The sequence below is a fragment of the Toxotes jaculatrix genome, chromosome 23, assembly GCF_017976425.1.
Source record: "Toxotes jaculatrix isolate fToxJac2 chromosome 23, fToxJac2.pri, whole genome shotgun sequence".
Classification (NCBI taxonomy): domain Eukaryota; kingdom Metazoa; phylum Chordata; class Actinopteri; family Toxotidae; genus Toxotes; species Toxotes jaculatrix.
In genome coordinates, this window is record NC_054416.1 from 10,314,172 (window position 1) to 10,335,121 (window position 20,950).

Below are 20,950 nucleotides of genomic sequence, written 5' to 3' on the forward strand. Positions count from 1 at the left end.
CTTGGCATGAATACATAACCTTGAAATTCCAGTTACGTCCCGTCCACAGCGCGTGACGAAAGAGTGGAAACTCATGTTTCAGTGTGACTCACCTATGTTGGGATGATTCAACATCTTCATGATCCTCACCTCCCGAAAGAGCTGTGAGAAACAAGCCACACAGAGTGCTGCGTCAAATACGCTATCAGATGTGGCGTGGTGTTGAGAGTTACATTTATTTAATTTTTTATCGATTTTGAAACAGGAAAAAACGGTTTCAGTTCAGTATTGTGATGTCCTATTTGTGTTATTGCAAAAACTCCACAATCAATATTTGTAGTGAGCAAAATGACAATGAAGACACAAACATTTACTTCCTGTTTCTGAACATGTGTCAAATTACTAGAGGGAAAGCAAAAATGGTGTTAGCGATAACCAAGGTCTGCCAAAATTTTGGATCTCAGAGTTAAACAAACGATGAAAAGTTTGATTTGCCTTCAGCTGCTTTTAAACTCTGACAAGACGAGTCAAAGTACGGCACGCAAAGTCCTAATTCATTCAAACTCTACCTCAATGCCATCCGGTCTATTCTTGTGGTTAAGGCGAGAGGAGACGCTTTTCACTCATTAAGAATTTATTTCCTCTGAGTCAGCAGATAAGGTCAAACTGTGCTTACTGGATGTTTTTGGGGCTAATTTACCGGAAGTCACGCTGTAGACAGACAGAAACTTGCTAACCTGGAACTATTAAAGCAACAAACGATCCAAAGTGCAGTATTTACTCAATTCAAAGACATGTGGTGTCCCTGAAAGTAATACCATTCACTTTTTCAAACATAACTTCAACAACTTACATTAGGAACAAACAGTATTTTTAACCTGAACTTGAACCTGAATTTATGTTTATCTTAACTTTAGGAAGGCACATACCAGGAATGGTGCTTATGTGTAATTAATGCACAACTACAAATCTGGCTTAAAAGGTAAGACTGCAAACATTCTACATTTTTCTCCCTGTCCATAATAAGTCCAAATCAAACAATACATTTATCCTATAAAAACTCATCAATCAGCCACACAGCTGACATGCTCCCTCATTACCATCCACACACATACTGTGGTTTATTTTTGAGCCAAACCCACATACGCCATCCTGCTGCTGTAAATACTCACTAGAGTGTGAAATGTGTATTAATCCTCAGCAGACGATATTCCCCAAGATGCACATGGATCTGCATCTGCATGCTTTCTGACATGCAATGTAAGGGTGTGCGAGCGTTTGCATTTATCATTGGATTTATGTATTACCCCGTCACTGTTTTTTGCCATGTCTTAACATTTTCTTGTCATGCGCTTTGCGTGAGTTTGCACACAAGTGTGTATTCTGTGTCTTGTGTCTGCGGCTGCATGAGAGTTTGGTGTGTGTGTGTTCAGTGTGCGAAAATCCATGGTTGGAGAGTGTGCGTGTAAGTGGACAGACCCCACCCTGCCACGATCAAAGGAAGTAATTGCAGCTTGTTTCCTGTAATTAAAACTCTCTCTGAAAACTAGACCACTTCAGAAAGAGAAAGAGAGAGATTGGAAAAGAGAGACAGCCGGTGCAAAAGAGAGAGAGAGCTAAAGAGAAAGACACGTGGGGCAGGAAGAGTGACTTGAAACTGACTTCAGAAAAAAAGGGGATGGGAGGACTGAGATTTAAATTTCGTGACCGCGCGTGTGTGTGTGTGTGAGAGAGAGAGAGAGAGAGAGACAGAGAGTTAGAGAGACCCACCTTCTGCAAACTGGAGGAGTTGAGCTGTGTCTTATCAATTATCTTTACAGCCACCTACAAGAAAAACAAGAACGTGTTCAGTTATTATTACACTTTTATTCATTCATTCTACTTGCTGCAGTGGGTTTGACACATCTCGTTCACACAAATCTGCACAGCCACGGGCCTGTGAGCACAGCTCAAACACACACTGCTATCTTTTGGGATGCATCACACACACACACAAACAGAACAATATAATCTTGCAGCATTAAGTAAACGCTGAACAGGCGACAGTTGCATAATAGGGCAGAATACAGAGACTCACAGACACACACAGCTGAAGCATGGTTTATACCCGTGTCATAATGAGGTCTATAGTTGATCATCCAACAGTGGACACCAACACAGGCAAAAGAAAGAGATGAAAACGCAGAAAGGGAAAGAGAGAGAGATAAAAGAGAAGCAGAGGAAAATAAAAATACAGAAACAGAAAGGAGGACATAAAAAGAGAAGGCAAAGAAACAAAGTTATCTCTCAACAAGGACACGGGAAAAGGGAGGCCGACTTCTCTCTCCCTTTTCTGTCTTTCACTGTCAACTAACTCCTTTCTTCCACTCCTCTTTCTGGTTGTGCTTGTCTGTCTGACTCTTTCATGCCCTCTGCCTCTCCCTTGTTTTCTTTGAGTGTGAGTGTGTGTCTGTGTGTGTGTGTGTGCTGGCACAGCGAGTCACATGGAGTGTTATCAGGGTGTCAGGCACAGGGCTGTCACACATTGACAGAGCCCGCCCACCCCTCGCACTCACACACAGGCCAAGAGTTGACTTGACTGGGCCTCAGAGCCCAGCATGGGCTCACTGCAGACACAGCTTCTCCCTTAAAGGGACAGACCACTGCGTTACATCACATCTGGATTTCACAGTAAGCCGGAGACATTTAGGCTTCTCTATTCAAGCTGACAATGGTGATCTAATCTCCCGCAGCAGATGTACCGTCTCCAAAGCCATGCGAGCCTCAGATCAGACCAGACCTACTGTGTATCACAGCGTGAACCCTCCCCTATCCTCAGGAACCAGGAAGGAAGATTAACATTTGGATATCGGCTAAATATTTATAATGTTTTTCTACTTTTTACCATCCTGGCTACTTAAAAACATCTGTGGTTTCCTTTCTCTCAAGCATTTTTGGTGATTAAATAGTCACTTCCTGTCACTAAAACCACACACACTAACAATTTCTCATCGCAGTTTGTCACTTTGTTTTAAGCAGAACAGTCAAAGCTCTTTTTTATTTCTGGACAAAGGCTTAAGGCTTCTATATTTCTTCTTCTAAATAAAGAGTCAATAGTAAAGCATTTTTTCATAATGTGACTGAAGAGGTTAAAAATAAAAGCCTAAAGTTCAGAAAGTCAGAGTGACTCTGTAAGTGGAACCAAAGGGGAAGATTAAAAGCTTTCAGCCCAATCTAGCGTGTGTGTGCATGCACGCCTACCTCTTTTCCGGTGAGGACGTGTCGTGCCAGTTTGACCTTGGCGAAGTTGCCTTTGCCGATGGTTTTCAGCAACCGATAGTTACCAATGTGCGGCTGGTCATCTGATGTGGTTGTGGCGACGGAGTTCCGACATCGCGGCATGCTGGAGCGCCCAGATGATGACTTGGACTCCTGGAAACAGAAAAGAGAGCATATGTAAGTGCAATAGGACAAGACGAGTCAAAGGCAGAAAGTAATAGAGCATGACAGTGAAAATATTTTTCCAGCTGTTCCAACACTTCGTATCCATGGGACATACAATCACAGGATATTCAAAGCAGATACGGTTTTAACAAAGCATTTAATGTTATATCCCTGAGTGGGACATTTCTACACAGCAATTCACAGACATTTATACCTTAGGATAGTGGTGTTTCACTAATTCACCTAAGTGATGAAAGCAACAAAAAACACATTAATAATATGCAGCAAAAGAAAACTAGGTTTTTGGTGATTTTATGGAGAGCACACAGAGACAATTCTTTTAATGAAGCAGAGACAATCTCAATCCAATTCTGGTTTTAACATCAAATAATATGGCAATAAATCTTCAAAGAATTCAGGTCAGCTATGAAAACAGTGAAATAAAACTATATATAAAAATATACTGAATTTATTGCAAATAGCAGAAAAGGCACTTCATTACTAACTCCAGACACATTCTGACAAGCTCGTGCTCGTTTAAAATGCACATATACCTGAGACAATAGAGCATGTTTTTCAGAGACTGTCTTTGTCTACTGCACTCAGGTATGGTATTCTAGATTATAATGGCCCCAGTGCCTTCAGTTTTTAGTATGGATTACAAAGGGAAGTCAGCAGGGAATTGGTCTACAGACATAAAGCTGCACTTCCACACAACTAGTAGGGCATTAAAAGGTTTGCATTATAATCTGGTACCAAGATTAAGATTGAGATTCGGAAGAGACAACCGATACTGATCAGGATAGCTGCTGAAAATGTACAAACAGTTTGATAACACCGGTTCTCTTTTGTCAAAGTAAAGGTGATACAACAGTGAGCTCAGTCTTGATTTCCTACTGTCACTGTTTTACTGTGGTTAATGTTTCACACTGTAGCCTGCCACGGCCCACACACAATATTCATCTCATAAAGAGATATTCACGTTTCAGATGAAGGAAGGTATAAAATAAAACTTACTTCCTTGACCGTATCTGTGTGAGTTTAATTGGAACCTCTAATGAACTATCATCAATGGAGTGGTCCTTTGCATGGCTCTAGCCAAGGCCAGTAAAGTATTAAGCTATTTTTAATAGTCACTTTGCTTCAGTTCATCTTACAGCAGACAGTAGGTCTTTCGAGTTATACACACACCCACGAAAAGAAAACAAAACCTTGCTGTGCTGGCAAGTTTTGCATGGTTGGCAACTGCGATTGGGTTTCAACTCCAGGAAAGGGTCACAGCAATTGTGTGTGTGTGTGTGATCTGAGCAGACAGGTGACAGGGATCAGGGTCAGAGGAGAGGACGACTGGCTCCAGGGTGACGAGACGCAAACACACACACACACACACAGAGGTTGCGGCACAAACAGCAGTGCAAAGATACAAGAATACCGACTCACGCACACAAAGGTGCGGGTACACAGCCACGCACGCGGGCATACGCAGCAGCACAAATCACACACACCTCTCAGAGATTTGACACCAGTGGGAGAGGGACAGTCCAGTGAAATTCACACTAATGGTGCGGAGTGAAGAGGTTCGCACACTCATCTCTTTCTCTTGTTCCGTCTCTCCAACACAGACTAGTCATTTTATTCACCTAATTATCTCTCTCTGGCTCGAACAAATTAGAAGCTCACTCTGTTTCACAAATTACCCACAAACCACATTTTTATCAACATCTTCCTCCCTCTGTTACCATATCTTGGGTCATGGGAAACAAGCATAACCATGATTACTTCATTGTGTTTGTGTGTTTCTTGCTCCAGATGGTATGATCTAATGTCTGCATCCCAGCCGCCCCCCCACCCACAGCCTCATGCTGACAGTGCAGACCTGCATAAAGTGTAATAGGCCAGATTAAGCTTGAACACAAGTGGGGAACTGGGATTAAAAACAAATGACAGTTACATTAAACCCAGAGGACAAGGGAAGCGCCTTATGTGGCCTTGTGTGAGGGGGAAGCAAATGATTTTTATTTTTGGATCATGTGGGAGAGGGGGAGAGGGAGACAGACAATATGTCATATGTGGATACTATTTGAGACAACGAGACCCAATCTGACCATACAAAGCTGATTTTTAGATCACCTGGGCTGTCCTCACAGAGGTCTATGTGATCCAACATCAGTTTGTGATAAGGCATCCTTCCTCTGTCTCTATTAATGCAATTTAAACAGATGTCTATGAGAAGGTAATTAAAGCAACAAAATTCAGACATTCAATTTAATTTAATGTAATCACTTTATCACAAGCATGGGTCAGGGGGCTGCCTAGGGGAGTTGCGGTGAATCGGTGCCTTGCTCAGGGGCACCACAGCCATGGTCGCAGAGGCAGGGGAGGCGCGTCTCCTTCACCACCACCGTATCCGTTTTTTTGTGCTCGGTTGAGGGATCGGACCCACGACCCTCCGATCTCAGGCCGGTCCAAAGTCCAAAGCCGCACTCTTAACTTGCTGCGCCAGGGCTGCCCCCAAATACAAAAGTTATAATTTCCAGTTGGAGCTGCAGGACAACTGACTATTTGAACAACTCAGATATTCGTTCTACAAGGTTACTACAAAGCATGTAAATGCTCTGTCTGATTTCCTGCATACACTGAGTAAGCTGGTTTCTAATGAGGATGCAGACATGCTGACTAACAGGTAAAGCTGTCGATGTAAACACATACAGAAGTCCCGACCACACTCTGGGACAGACGTGGGCATGGACATGTATACGCTTACAATCTATACATGCACAATAGATAAAATGATGGCGAGCTCTTGAATGCACAATGAGGAGCTCCCTTCATTTGTTTTGTTCGGTTGAACAACATGATGACAAAATTCCCTTCATGCAGACCCTTACAGACAACTACCCAAAGGACTATCTGTCTATCACCCAGACAACAAAACCTTCAAACCACACATGTGAATGAATGGACTAAACAAGGATCCTAAACAAATGCATGACGTGTTGGAATAACCGCCAACTGGGAATTTCCACAACAGCATGTCATTTTAAAAACAAAATAAACATGGCAACACAAGACAACAAATGATTTCATCAAAAAAATTAACATATTTATAGCTTTACATAAGTCTGCAATGGAAACTGCGTCTACAGCACAGCTGCAACACAGCAGTACTCTCTCTGTGATGCTGCTGAGCCATTTGCAAAAGACATTCAGGGATCAACAAGTCAATACAACAACAATGCAGATGCTGGTTTCAGTGCTTCAGTGAAGTCACTGATATTAACAGGAACGACAACATTTATGTGCTATCCAAGATGGCAGCATTAAAACACTTTAATTTTACAGTGTGAGTTTTAATTTCATGATTTCTGTAAACCTAAATAAATGCTTCTCAGACATTCCAGCTGTTTCAGAGAAGGTTAAAACAAAACTACACCCATTCATCAAGGCTGTATAACATGTAAAACTGTGGAATAACTGTACGACTGATATGAAGGTCAGTGGAGAGAGACAAACTTTTCATTCTTTGGTTAGCTACTGCTTCAATGGATTATCCACCCAGGAGTTAGCAGTCCTAACTTTTCAATAATGTCAGTAGACTACTTAATTAGTAGTCTACTTACTGATTATTTTGGGAACACTGTACAAAGCCCAGCAAGTTAAAATTCAAGCGTGTCTCCGCGGAGTTCTTTGACTCTTCCACGGTCCTCTACTCTTTAGTCTTCCTTCTCTCCTATCCTCTTTCATGTCTGACTATTTTTGTCTTCTGATTCTTCCTTCATTTTTGGGCAGCTGCAGGCTAAGCAAACCCCCCTCCCTCAACACACACACAGACACACACACACACATACCCACCTCTCCCCTCAGTTATAATTATAGATGTGTTGGAGGACAATAAGTGACATCATTGTTTTGTTTTCACATTACTCTCTGATGCTATGTGTGAGTCATGAATGCTAACTTAGTGTGCACAGTTAAGCAAAGAATTTACTAACTTAGCAGTCCAAAAGAAATCTAAGAGGACACACTGTGGCTGGAGAACTGCAGAAGTGCACCTGAATGCTGAGTTGAATACATAATCATACATGTGTTTGGTTACACATAGCCACATAGGTTTCAGAAGTTAGAAATTAATGTAAATGCAATTTCTGTTTAAAAACACTAAGATTTTAAATTGTTAAGATCACCATTTTTCTTCTATATTTAAAAAAAACTGGATATGACCAAGCTATATCTGATTTCCAGACCCGATTCAACAACAACCATAATTCACAAAGTGCAATAAAGCAAAACGCAATTTTCTCTGGACCTAAATTCACCAGCTACCGTGTGTCAAGCCTGTTGCATGGGCCAGACCTTTTTTCTCCATTGCCTACCGTGTGGAGAGACCATTAGTATAGTGTTTATATCCGGCTCAAATATTCAGACCCCCTCCCAAAACACGCACACACACCAAGTGAAAACCTACTGACAAGATGTTCGCAGCTGAGAGCCATTTACTGCCATACTGCAAACACAAGCATACACACACACAAACACAAAGCAGTAATGTTAATCCGAGGCAGCACTGGTTGTGTTTTGACTCAGGCCTCATTATCACTGACCTTTACTAATCTGAGTTCTGGGAGGAAGCCACTCAGATACAACCAGATGGAATTTTACACAGTACGGTTCACAAAGTAACCCTAAAGGAGTGTCGCACATGAAGTGAGAGCTACACACAGCTATCAAGAGACAGCTGAACCCAAACGCAAGATAGGCAAACACAGGCAAAAACATCATCGACAGCAGAGAGGTAAAGAAGGGGTAATAAAACACTGTTTGGGAAGTAACATGATAAGCCAGGCTTACTCCGCCTGTTTTTACCCTGCTGAACACATTGCCGTACATTACATGGCCTTACTCTGCAGTCACAATTGAAAATCACGTGTCTATCACTGTTTATGTCGCTGGGACTTATTAGAGGTTTTTTAGAGATTTTTTTTTTTAAGTGGGAGGGACAGAGGGAGGAAAACCACCAAAAAATAAGTCTGTGTTATGTAAAATATGTCAAAACATTTCTTTATGTACTTTAAAGCTCTGAAATCTGGAGTATAATTACACAGAGCCATTGTTACTCCAATTATACACAAAAAATATGGCAACTTTTCTGCCAACTCTGGCAACCAACAAAGTGGCAGCCATTATTATAAGTTGCTTTTTTTTAATACCACATCACAACCTGCTGTTAACAATTAAATGTAATCACACTGTTCCCTCTCATTTGAAATAATTAACCACAAATTAGCTACTCCGTCCCTTCCTGTCCAAGGACAACTTCAGTTTCTCACTGTAGTCTCAGAGGAAGGGCTCGACAGAGCAGTGAAAAGGGCAGACACCTACACACTGAACTGTATCTATGTGTTTCGGGCTGAAAAGTGAAGTAGTGGCTGAAGACAGACAATTATGACCTCAGGGGAAAACCATATAAAACTACATTAAATTTTAGAGTTAATAGCTGCAAACCAGTTTATAAGGTTACAGTTACAAGGTCTTAACACTTGCTATGTGTGCAGGTCATCTGTGGGGATGAAGAGGTGGGCCTCAAAACAAGAAAAGAGAAAGACTTATCACAAACACCGTACCAAATAAAGATGGCGATCAATGACAATATACATAATAATTTAAAACAAACTGTTAAGGCACTTATTTCCTTTCAGGAGTCTGGGTAATTTTGACCGAGCTAATTATAGCTCCAAACACTGGTTTGATCAGCCCTCATAGGTAGGTAAAATAGGTCCCTTGCAGATTAACACCTTGTGCTCTAAGGTGCTTTTTCCCCCCCTTTTTTTGACACAGAGTTGTTTTTGAATTTAATCAGATATGTCTTCACATTTTGTGGGGGAGGTAATGGCAGAACTGAAAAAGCTTTGGCTAACTTGATGGACAGGAAACCACTTACACTGACACGTAGTCCTAATTTGCGGCCTGTACATCCAAAGAAAAATAAAATACACAAGAACTGTAAGGTCAGCTAGACCCCATGAGTTCATTACAAGAGCTGTCGTAATGTCAGACACATGTAAGCTTATTATCGTCCTTGTAAGATGCCGGCATATAACTAATTTGACTTGTAACAGGCTGGGGAAAGTGCTGTCTATAATGAACCACCTGCTGTAACCTGCTGGAAAGATGAGTGCAGTTAATGAGAGCATGATTCCTGTTAACTACACTTGTCTAAGTTAATCTTGTTTATTAATTAATACTGTCGAAATGGGCTTAACTTGACTTTAAGGGTAGTAATACTGAAGAAAAAAAAACACTTCTTCAGCTTTATTTTCTGCCTCATCAATCTGCTCTTTACCACTATCCTTGACAGCAGCACTGCTCCACTTGTGCGCTACTTGGTGTTGCTCTATGAATCAAAATTCGATTTCATGGTGGAAATAAAATGGTAAAACCTTTTTTTTGGCAGTAAACATTCCCCATTTAAACATTTGAAGATTCAATCTTCAATATCAATTTAACTCAATCAATAAAATATTTTTCCGCCACTTCGATTTACCAACCAAAGCTATAAGTGCAACAAACAAGCTCAAAACAAACAGGGTCTTTACTGGATACATAACACAATCACATACAAAAGCTGCTGCATTATACAGAAATTTGTGGGTGGGAAGACACACGCGCACACACCTCCCGAGTCTAGGTCGTGATGGCTGTGTTGCCATGGAGATTTGTCGCTTGCTGAATCCTGCCCTCTGTCTCAATGTTGGTTTGTATTTCTTTCATCCTTCCATCCTTTTCTCCTGCTCCCTCCCTCATCCCCCGCCTTCTTTTCCCCTACCATGCTATTCATATGTTTATGTTTCTATTTATACTCCTCTTTAATGCCATGGTGGGTTTCCAGAAAAAAAAAATGTATGTGACATTGGGAGACTGTTGAGTTCTGTCACTGAACAGGAGCATGCAGTGTGCAATATCCCAATATTACCAAACAGTGGATTATCTGTGGATGGTCCCACTTAGCACAGCTGTAGCTTTTAAATTGTCATTACATAAAAATGCAAGTAAGGGTGCAACAACAGCTGCTAACTGAATTTCCAGATCTAAGGGTTTTTTTAAACATCTAACTTACCCATTATAGGCTAAAACAGCACCAGTTTAACTCAAACTATTACATTATAGCTTGTCTACCACCAGTGTCTAAACATAAAGCAACAACTTCTGATGTGTGCTTCCAGGTGTACTGGCTCCAGCATCACTGCAACGCAGGATTAAAAGTCCTGCAGAATATTTCTAATATTTCTAATCATATCTTAGTTAACTTCTTGCTTGCATGCTCCTTTGTTGCCTCTTCTAAAACTCTCCAAGGTAGTGTATAATATAAAGCAAAGCTATATAATATACTGGCTGAGGTCCACCACACACACAAGTAAATTTTTGAGGCCCCTTACTTTAGCAAGGTGGTGTCACGCTGGGTCTCAGTTTGCTGCGAATGTAGTGTTGTGTGTGTTCTCTTGAACTGGATTACCCTAACTCTCTAGGTATGTGTATGTGTATATTTGTGTGTGTGTGTGTGTGAAATCAATTCAGAGCTCCTGTTTGCTCTGTTGCTGTCACAGTTGGGACACATTGCACAGTGCTTTCTTGCGTGCCTTTGTTCTGCTGCTATGCAACTCTGTGTGTGTGAGGAGTGCATGTGAACCACCTAGGGATGGGTTCCATTTTGGATCCGGTTCCAAGTTGGGAAAATACAGGGATTTGTTAAGCTCTGCAGCCAATGAATCTCTTATCGAATCTTTCATTCACGTTTTCTGTTTAGTCTCTTTTACCTCTCTCTCTCTGACACTGCAGAGAAAAATCAGACGATGATACAAATGCACGAGGTTAGGTTAATCAGCGAATCTAAATGACCTACAGGTGTGACTGTGAGCATGAATTGTTTGTTTGACTCTACGTGTCAGCCATGTAAATGACTCGGAACCTGTCCAGCATGTGCTCTGCCTCTCGGCCAATGACGGATAGGACAGGCTCAAGTCCTTAGAGCACAACTAAAATTACCAACTTATTATTAAAGTGACTAGAAGAAGGCAGATTCTTAAATATCACATTACATCTTGTGTTAGACAGAACAGTTGAAAAACTTCTGAACTATAATCTTGTCTTCATTCTCCACCAAACAAACCTCTTAGAAAGATTCAGTAAGTGATTTGAAAGTGAAATTCAGATTTGATCAAATCAAGCCCCATCCCTAAAACCACCTGAGAGAAATTTTCACAGGGTGGCTGATTTGAAAAGCTGGAAAATACATGTATGAATTAGTTGAATACAGATTTTGTATATTGGTGAAGCTGATTCACCACACTTCGAATATACCAGGTGTTTCATTTGGCTGTAGTTGGGGTCATTATCAAATGACTTAACTGATCACAAGATGAGATGCACCTGGATCTGAGTGGCTTAAAACCTCGGCTCAACAATTTCCTGTGGGAACCCTGGGATAGTGGATCTGAGAGTAAATAAATGGTATTATGCATTTGTTGGACTCCACACACACCAACTAGAACTAGAAAAGAAAGACTTGGCAAGTAACAGAACATTTGTTCCATTCAAGAAATACAAACCTCAAATTTTTAACATGGAAAATGCCAATTTAAAACTGTGTTAGAGGAGGAGAGCTATCTCTATCAATGGATAAATTAGAAGTCATATTTTGCGTGATTGCAAAGCCAAATTTGCCTGTGGGGATACATTTAGTTATGCAATTGGGTTCAAGAAACTACACTGTAATATTTTGCACGTACACACAATTAATCAAAGTAGGGAAATTATTTGACTGATCATAGTAGCTTGCTTGTTCCAGCTTTCCACTATGTGATTTGAACCCCAAATAACCCAATTTCTCCTCTCTGAATCAGTGTGACTCAGCAGAGATCAGAACATTTCCACCAATGGACACAGCTAATCCTGCAGGACAGCAGTGGTAGAATGACTGAGAATAAAGCCTCAGAGTCAAGTTGGGCGCCTACATACATTTTCAACTAGTTTTGTTTCAAAGACTGTTAAGTAAGTAAATCAAGTTGTAGTGTATGAATCACTACAACAAACAACCTTGGGAAAGATGTTTTCAATAATAAGCAGCATTACTACAACTTGGGTGCAGCACTTAAATGTTCTTGTTTGCATATCTGTGCTTTTCTTATTTTTTTGTCTTTATTCTACTAGCTATTTTTTCTCTATTAGAACGAAACAAACCACAATCTGAAAAAAGAAAAATCATTTTGGTTTGTAGCTAATCTATTTTTGAATATTTTATCAGTTCTCAAATGTATTTACTTCCCTTTTCCAAGGCATCAAAACATACATATTAAATCACGAGAAGAACTCCCAAGTATTGACACGGGCTGACATCAGATGACTAAACAGGAAGGCCAAATTACATTGAGGCAGAGAGAGAAGAGAGAGAAATCCACACTCCTTCACCTGAATGACGTCAAGTCCTTCAAATCGCAGGTCTACGGTTAGCTGCCACACCTACCACTCAGCTCAACTGGAAAGGCCTGTTCTACCCTGCTCCCTCAGACAATCCAACACACACATACAAAGCACTGAAAGTCACTGCATTGTTGATTAAACACCTAGGCAGCACCTACGTCCCATATTTCTGTGCTCAGTGGACCTCCAGGTAAAAACGGCTGACAGAATAAATCAAACTTTAATTCCAATCCAATTAACAGCTAACTGCAAGTATCTGTGTGTGAGGGAAAAATGAGGGACTGCTGGTGTGTGAGTGCCGACAAGAAAAAATGTGAATGTGATGGAGTGAATGATCTTGTGTGAGTGTGTGTGTGTGTGTGTGAGTGTGTGTGTGTGTGTGTGTGTGTGTGTGTGTGTGTGTGTGTGTGTGTGTGTGTGTGTGTGTGTGTGTGTGTGTGTGTGTGTGTGTTCAAGGCAGGTTCTCTGTTGCTAGGGCCCTGGCTAGCTTTGTCTTTCTGTTCATCTGCCTAGTGACTGGCCTGGTAAGGAGAGAGGGATAATTTATGGTTTCCTGGGCGTAACGGTAACGTGTGTGCGCACGTGCATGTGCTATAGATTGCTTACAAGATGACTCACTCAAAGGGAGAATGGATGAAAGATAGGCAAAAGGTGAACACTGGAAGTTAAAAAAAAAAAAACGTTTCCACCAACATACCTGTATCAATGCACTCACACATTCAGTGATTCTCTCTTATCAGTATTGAATTTCCAGCTCAACAGCTTGCTGGGAGATTCTCTGCCAGGCTTTCACACTCCCAAGGTGTCAGATGAAATACATCAAACTGTGCTCGGCTACACTCATGTTTTCCAAAACTGTGTTTGCTTAGTCTTTTGTGGCTGTGTGGCTTGACGGCATTTTGAGTCTGCAACCATCACCGTTTCAGTTCCCATTGCAAGTTACAAAGGTCAAACTAGAACAGAACAAAAATTCAGGCAAATGACAAAATTTTGACAAACTGACTTTGACTCAATGAATAAGTAAACGGATACTGCATCTAGCACCTCTCCAGGCCTACAGTTAGGGATGGGAATTTTATTGGTGCCGTTATCGATTTTGTTCATTCCTAATCAATTTTCTCTAAAGAAAAAAAAAGTTAACCCACACAAGATTTCAGCATCGCTGCAGCTGTTTTACTGTATGAATACATTGTAGAAACAAAGCAGGAACAGGCATGCACGTGACTCAGGTGTGTATGAAATGAGAGAATATTTGTACAGCATTCTTTTTCATGTAGGTTTTCTTAGTCAATGAAAAAATATGCTAAGCCTGCCTGTGTGGTGCTAGCGTTATAATAACATAGGATATTTACACTCAGTAACAGACACAGTGTTTCCCACAGGCTTAAATCTTACTTGTGGCCGTGGGTGGCGTGGTGTGTGACCGATGTGCATGCAGACTCATGCCGTTTAGAGGAGCAGAATGTAACCTAGGCTATTTTCTGTAGCTACAATTTACATCTCCTAAACCTCTCTCATGCAGGCTATTGGTAGACACTAGCTGTGCAGCTGCACACAGAGAAGCAGACACAAGTGGCCAAAAATAAGGTTCATTTGAAAAGTAAGAAATAAGGCATCCTAATGTAAGATTTACCTAAGTTTTATCTACCTGGGCAGGCCTTAATCTACCTGCCGCCCATGTAGAGGCTACACATGGGAAACTTTGACGACATACTACTCAGTTTGGAAACAGTGACAGTGTAGATGGCTTGACTGGAATTTAAGTCCATATTGCATACTACCGGCATACTACCGGCATACTACCAGCGTTTCCATGATGAAATTACCATTATACATACATAACAACTAGCACCGCCATCATCTTTCTCTCCACCACGACTACCTCTTGTTGATAGTTTCCAGCAGCATAAACGCAAGAGTTTGACATTATTGTTTTGCAATGTGCAGCTGTCAGAAAAACATGTCGGCATCAATAAAAGGAACAGAGACATAAGATTCTGTTGATTTGGACTATCTGGAACCGGTTCTCAACTGGAGCCGCATTCCCATCCCTATCCACAATCAATTCCAAAAAGTCAGAGGTAATTTTCCATTCCTTGGACATAAGGCCTGAGGGACCAAGTATAGTGGGGCCATTTAGGCCACAGCCTTTCATGTCTTTGTATGGGCCATCTTGTGATTTGTGCTTTATTTCCTTGATCCTTGTTTTATTTCCTTTGGGGACGCAGGGTCCTGTATAAATAAACCCTGGCTAAACCCAGTGTAAACATTAAAATAAAGTCCTAAATGTAGTTTACCTAGCTGCACATTTTCCGTATATGACTTCTACAGTGAGGAAATGTCTCGCTAGGACAAATGAATGGTTTAAATCCTTCACACCTCAGTGTGGGGAGGATCCTGCTTGTTCGGTTAGTGAGAAACTACCTAAACAATAAAATGGAGGATGAAGTAACAATTGGAGAGGCAGACCAGTATTTCTAGCTGCATTAGTCTGTTTTTTCACAAGACATGCTTAATGAATAGACAGGGAACATTGTAAAACAGGAAATCAGACAATCAAGTGATCACGTCTGGGGAAGTGCAGAAATACAAAAAACTACAGCAAATATTTTAAACAACGTAAGTAATGCAGAGCCTCATTTTGAACAAATCTGCTGCATAGATTTAACATAAAACAAGTTCTGATGCAAAACATATTCTTGCTCTGTATTTGTTTTACCTGCTTTATCACTGGATCGTGTGCATGTTCCATGTTTTCGGACTGGTGTCACACTCTCATATTCAAATAAGTTCCTCAAACTAACAGTCATTACCAAACCTTGTGCAGCATGGCAACATGTCATATCAAAGCCAGTCAACGACACTGCCATTTCACACCGTCAGAAAGATGTCACAAGTCACTTCTCTTCTCTTGACAGCTCTCTTATGATATGTGCCCAGCAACTGTTCATGATGACAGGTTGGTACTCTGTCTTGGTCAGTAACTTACTCCACAACCCCTGCTCTGCCCCAGACTTTTAGAACCTTTAGAACCATTAACTTACAGCTTAGTTTGCCAGTCATGTGTAAAAAGGTTCTGCAAACTTTGCAAGTCAAGCAAATCACCGTTAGGCTAACACGATGTAAAATAGCAAATAGAACATCTTGGCCACTTCAATCAACCAGCATTTCCACAGTAACAAGCTGAGAATGAGAAAATATCTGCTTTTCCCAAATAGCACATTCACCAATCAGATCAAAATATACACTTTCTCTGACAGAAACAGAAGCACTCACCCCAACACTCAGCCCGCCCTCATGTCCGGTGCCATTTTGTCCTGTATCTTGAGACCCGACACCAAAGGCTTTCTATACATGGCCTTTAAAACAGACTGTGTTTGTGTGGACATATCTATCCATGACCTTTTGCCTACAAACCCAGTTAGGGAATTGCCATGACCCCAAACTTTTTTTTCTTACACCCCTAAATCTGCTCTCGATGCTGTGGGATGAGTAAAAACCCATTGAGACCAACAACAAAACTACAACTACACATGGGGCTATGCTTGTACAGGCACATCGCTGTGTGCGTACACAAACAGGGCCTACCAGGAAGTTCAGTTTGAACGTTATTAATCACCAAGATATTGCACTTTGGTTTATACTCTTATGAGCCTGAGTGTACAACTGTGGCAAGGTATTGCAGCAGGAGTAAATCTCCCTTCCATCTTTATGTGGCTTGTCGTACAATGCTGCATACAACAAAGTAGTTTACCAGATACGTAAGAGTGTGAGTATTTGACTGGCCAAGGCAGTCTGTTGTTGGATAATGTTGCACAAGCGTGCTCTGGCCAAATTAGAGCCAGCTCTAACTTTTTTGATAAATTACTGTTTTTATTTGCCAAGGCCCACTGCAGAGGCCAACACAGTGGTTTCGTTGAGTTCGACGAGGAAGTCAGCTCAAATTGAAGGTTGACACTCATATTTGCACAAGCGTGTTTTATACCAATATGTTCACAAAAGTTTAACTATGACATCAACCTTCAAAACCCCACTGGAAACGGAGAGACCTTGTGTGTGCGTGTATGGGGAAGCTGTAGTCAAAGACTTATATAATCAACAGTATTGTTTCTGACCTCTGTTCCAGGTAAGGGTGTAGCCATGTAAGAACATGCAGGTGTCATTCTGTGTGTGTGGATTTATTTGCCTACACCCACCTACATACCAGTCCAGCAGCTGATTTGCTTTCCTATATACTTTAAGGGACGCATTGATCCATGGTGTGAGACAAACCATCACACACCTGCTGACACATGCAGTGATATCAAGGTATCATCAGACAACTTCTGTCGGCATTTTATTTGTGAAAGAAGCAATGACGGACAAAATCTTTGAAGCTTTGAGTCTCCAACACCATGAGGTTTTCCTATTGGCTGGTGAGAGCAGCTCTGCAGTGTGTTTGGCTTTACAGCTGCCGTTTACACACCTTGGTTAGGATTTCAATGTTCCAGATACAAAACAGTTTGACAGGGGTTATATACCATTTAATTACACTCCCCTTACCTTTTATTATTTGATATTTCTTTAATAACCATTGTCAAACCAATTATATTAACTTATATTTCATAACTGTTTCAGCCAACTTCCTTTTATGTGTGTAAAACAGCTCTATTTATGCTTCTACACTCATTTATGCTACTGAGCAATCTATCACCGCAGCTACATTAATATACTTATGGATACTCAAGCAACACAAATATTGAAATGGGTTAAGCTTCACACATACACACACATCATGTAAAAGCTAACACTGTCAAACTGCATATATACAAAGTTTTCCATTCAATGCTCATAGGAGATTTGTCATGTAAAGAAAACACACATCACATGATGCCTGTCAATAGTTGCCTCAGTAATGCAAGTCATGGTGTGTATAGGAAAAAAGGATGGTTTTCATGTGTGCATATGTGGCTTCCTCATCCTACAGTCAATCTACAGATAAAGCTGTCAACACGATTTAGACAGATACTGTAGTCTTGGGAGCCGGAGCTTTGTTCCAGCATTCTAATAATGATTTACAGTGCAGAGCCAACGGGTTTCTTTGTCTTTTAAACTTTAAAGGATGCTACCAAAGCACTTCAGTACCCAAATGAATGGAAACACAGCATCTTTCTGAATCTCCTGCTCCAAAAAGCCTTTGAAATTTTGACACGCATTGATGAAACAGAATTTATTATTTGTTTAAAAGCCTTCCTGCCTCTGGATAGAGGTCAGTAGTTTCAGGGCAAAGGAGGGTGTGAACCCAGAAATGACAATTCCAACCTAACACCTGAGAGCCACTTTTAACAATACTTCTGAATTGAAGTCTGCATCTGTTCTAGGAGTGCTCTGGACCTCTTTGAGTACAATTTTTTTTATTAATCGCCAAATCCTATGTTGTATTTCTTACAATTTCGCATTTGCTCGACAGGGCAAATGCGAAAGACCATTTTCTATGACCACACAAGCCACCAATGCTTCTTCATAGCAAACATTCACACAGAGCTTCAAGTTTTGTCGTATTTTCAAGCTTGCAATGTCAAGATTGCCCTGCACATAGAAGCTGCAAATCAATTTTATAATTTAAAAACAAATTCACATAAAGTATCAAGTCTCCAAACACCACTAGATTGTTTTTTTTAACAATTAATTATCAATGTTTCCCCAAGGCCTAAGGTACAAACAGAACACATCACACTATTGAGCGATAGTGAGCTAATGAAGCATTAGGCTAATATACGGATGCAGGGCTTCTGTGCAGTCAGCTAAATAAAATTAATGTGGAGCTGGCTGACAGGTTTGTCTCTATGTCAACAAGTCACACTGATGAAAAGTCAGGCAGGAGGACGTGCCCCAGCACACAGACTAAACAGAAACCTAAATTTGTTCTCCTGTTCTGCAAGGAGTGGGAAATCCAGTGCGAGTGCGTAGGCAAGCTGGTGAATCACTGCTGTGTGGCAAAGACAACAGAGACAGAGAAAAAGCAAAGAGACAAGCTGAGACTGTGGAAGGCCAAACAAGGCCTCTCTCCAAAGCAGACAATAAATGCATACTGAAGTAGATTTATGGGTGAATATAGAGTATAACATCACTTGGGAGAATTATCTTAGAGGTACATCTTACCTGCCCGGTCGAATTTTCAATTACTTGCACCATTGGGGTCCTTGTTGACATTTTTGAAAGACTTAGGGTTGCCAAAAAGGGGAGAGGAACTGTGAAACAAGAACGAGTCTTCAGTGTCTATTGTGCATTTAAAACTTGGGTAGCTGATGGTAGAGGGAATTTCCAACAGATGTCCAGTGCTAGCCAGCTAGCAGCACGACAAATAGACCGTGAATCAACAAGTTGAATCCCACATCAGCGGGTAGCCGAGTTAGCCAGCTAGCTAGAAACTAGCTAGCAGCAACCACACGTCCCATGTTTGTCAACAAGCACAAAACAGGAAAATGAAAATGTCTTATTCAGCTTCGGTCTGGGTGTGAAAACATTCAGTTCCCAATTAGCAATTATCAGCGTCGACGGTGGCCAGGAAGCTAACAACCTGATGCTGTGACGTTTTGGCCAGCTAGCTACTTGGGCTAGCTTGAAGAAAAGTTGGACAAGGGTTGTACTGAACAAGACAAGGTTCAATTATATGGCTAACATGCTAACCCTTAAGGTTGCTAACTAACGTATGAGGAAGCCCCGACTGTCGCCGTAAACTACAACAAATGTATATCCAGCGTCGTTTTCATTACGCAGTTTCGTCGTCTATCTTCTTCTTTTTGTGACTGAGACGTTTCCTTTCAGGTCTGGAATCAGGTCCGGTGTCTGCAAACTTTCAGGCCAAAGTTATTCCCGGCGAGGTCTCGACCTTCCCAACTCACACAAAACAATTCAAAATGTTCCCAGCGAGATATCCAGGGTAGGGTATCCGAAAAAATAAAAGCAGCACCATGTAAAATGGTCACATGGCAGGTGTGAAACGCGAATTAATTTGTTGCGCTAGCCAACTGCCTGGCCGATAGCAGCCCATGTAGCTAGCTAATTCACTGTTTCTTCCGAAGCAGAGCTAGCTAGTTAGCTTATCCTCCAGCGGCCGCAGCGGCGGTGACTGCCACAGTGCAACCCACAAAACTCAAAATCCACGGAAATCACCGGCGCTCTTCCTTCTGTTGCGTGATTGGAATAAGGTCGTTCACCACTGCTGCACTGCAGTGTGGCGATATACCAGTTCGTCGTGTCGGTACACCGACTGCTATTATTCCCGTGACCAGCCGACTAAAGGAGGAATCATCAGGTTGTAAAATCCATTATCGGTAAACTGGGGTTTTCTTGTTCGGAGGTGCGTGCCACGGGCGACAGGGGGAGAGAGGCGAGGAGCTGCGCCCGAATGCAGTCTATGCGCACGATCCTGCCCTGATACCGGAACAAGCTCGCGGCAACATGGCTGCTTGCACCACGACTGAAGGAGGAGGATTTGGGTAGGGAGGGGGTTCGTACCGTGTTCGGCTGTACTCGGTTTTCTCCGAGCCTTCACTGGTGACCGCGATTCCTCCAGGTTGCTAAATGGCAGGTGCAGTGTCACCAAGGTTGCTGTATTTACCAAGAGAAACTCCTGCATTTCTATGTCCTGCACAATATCTGCATAAAGGACTCCCTCACAACTGAAACATATTCCCAAGGATTTTTTTGTTTTGTAAAGTGAAACCTAACTTACAGATAAACCCCCCAGGGGCCCCCAAACCCCTGAATTCAAGGGTTTGGCAGCTGCTTTTTTAGTTCTTGCAAGTTTATACCATCAAAGTATACTATCATCTGGGTTGTGCATTTCTACTTAATCCATGTAGAGGGGCCTTGTGTCCAAATCTAGTCCCAAATTTTTGCCCTGGACCCCCCAAACAAGTTAATCCATGTTTATTGTAATAATAATACATAAAATGTGCAGTGAATTTGACAGACTGATTTATTTATTCAGTCCAAAGAGACAGCTAACTTTGTGTTTTTTACATTCATGCATTAAGCCACAGTGTTACACCGCAGTACAAAACACATGGAGAATACATAGGAAACTTCA

At 41.4% G+C, this 20,950-nt stretch overlaps 1 protein-coding gene across 10 annotated transcripts in view; it reads right to left on the minus strand.

Annotated features, from left to right (window-relative positions):
* Positions 1–20,322, minus strand: part of mark2b (MAP/microtubule affinity-regulating kinase 2b) — a 47,241-nt gene extending 26,919 nt beyond the window's left edge. For 5 of the 10 annotated variants that reach the window (XM_041031302.1, XM_041031300.1, XM_041031306.1 and 2 more), the window contains exons 1-4: positions 19,018–20,321; positions 3,220–3,390; positions 1,750–1,803; positions 93–141 (exon numbers count right to left, since the gene is read on the minus strand). In XM_041031302.1, coding sequence (XP_040887236.1) covers positions 93–141; positions 1,750–1,803; positions 3,220–3,390; positions 19,018–19,068 — 325 coding nt within the window. In that variant the 5' untranslated portion in view covers positions 19,069–20,321. Of the gene's footprint in view, positions 1–92; positions 142–1,749; positions 1,804–3,219; positions 3,391–19,017 lie in introns of all 10 variants that reach the window. The other 5 variants (XM_041031301.1, XM_041031299.1, XM_041031298.1 and 2 more) reach the window with 2 other exon arrangements.
* Positions 20,323–20,950: the final 628 nt, after the last annotated feature.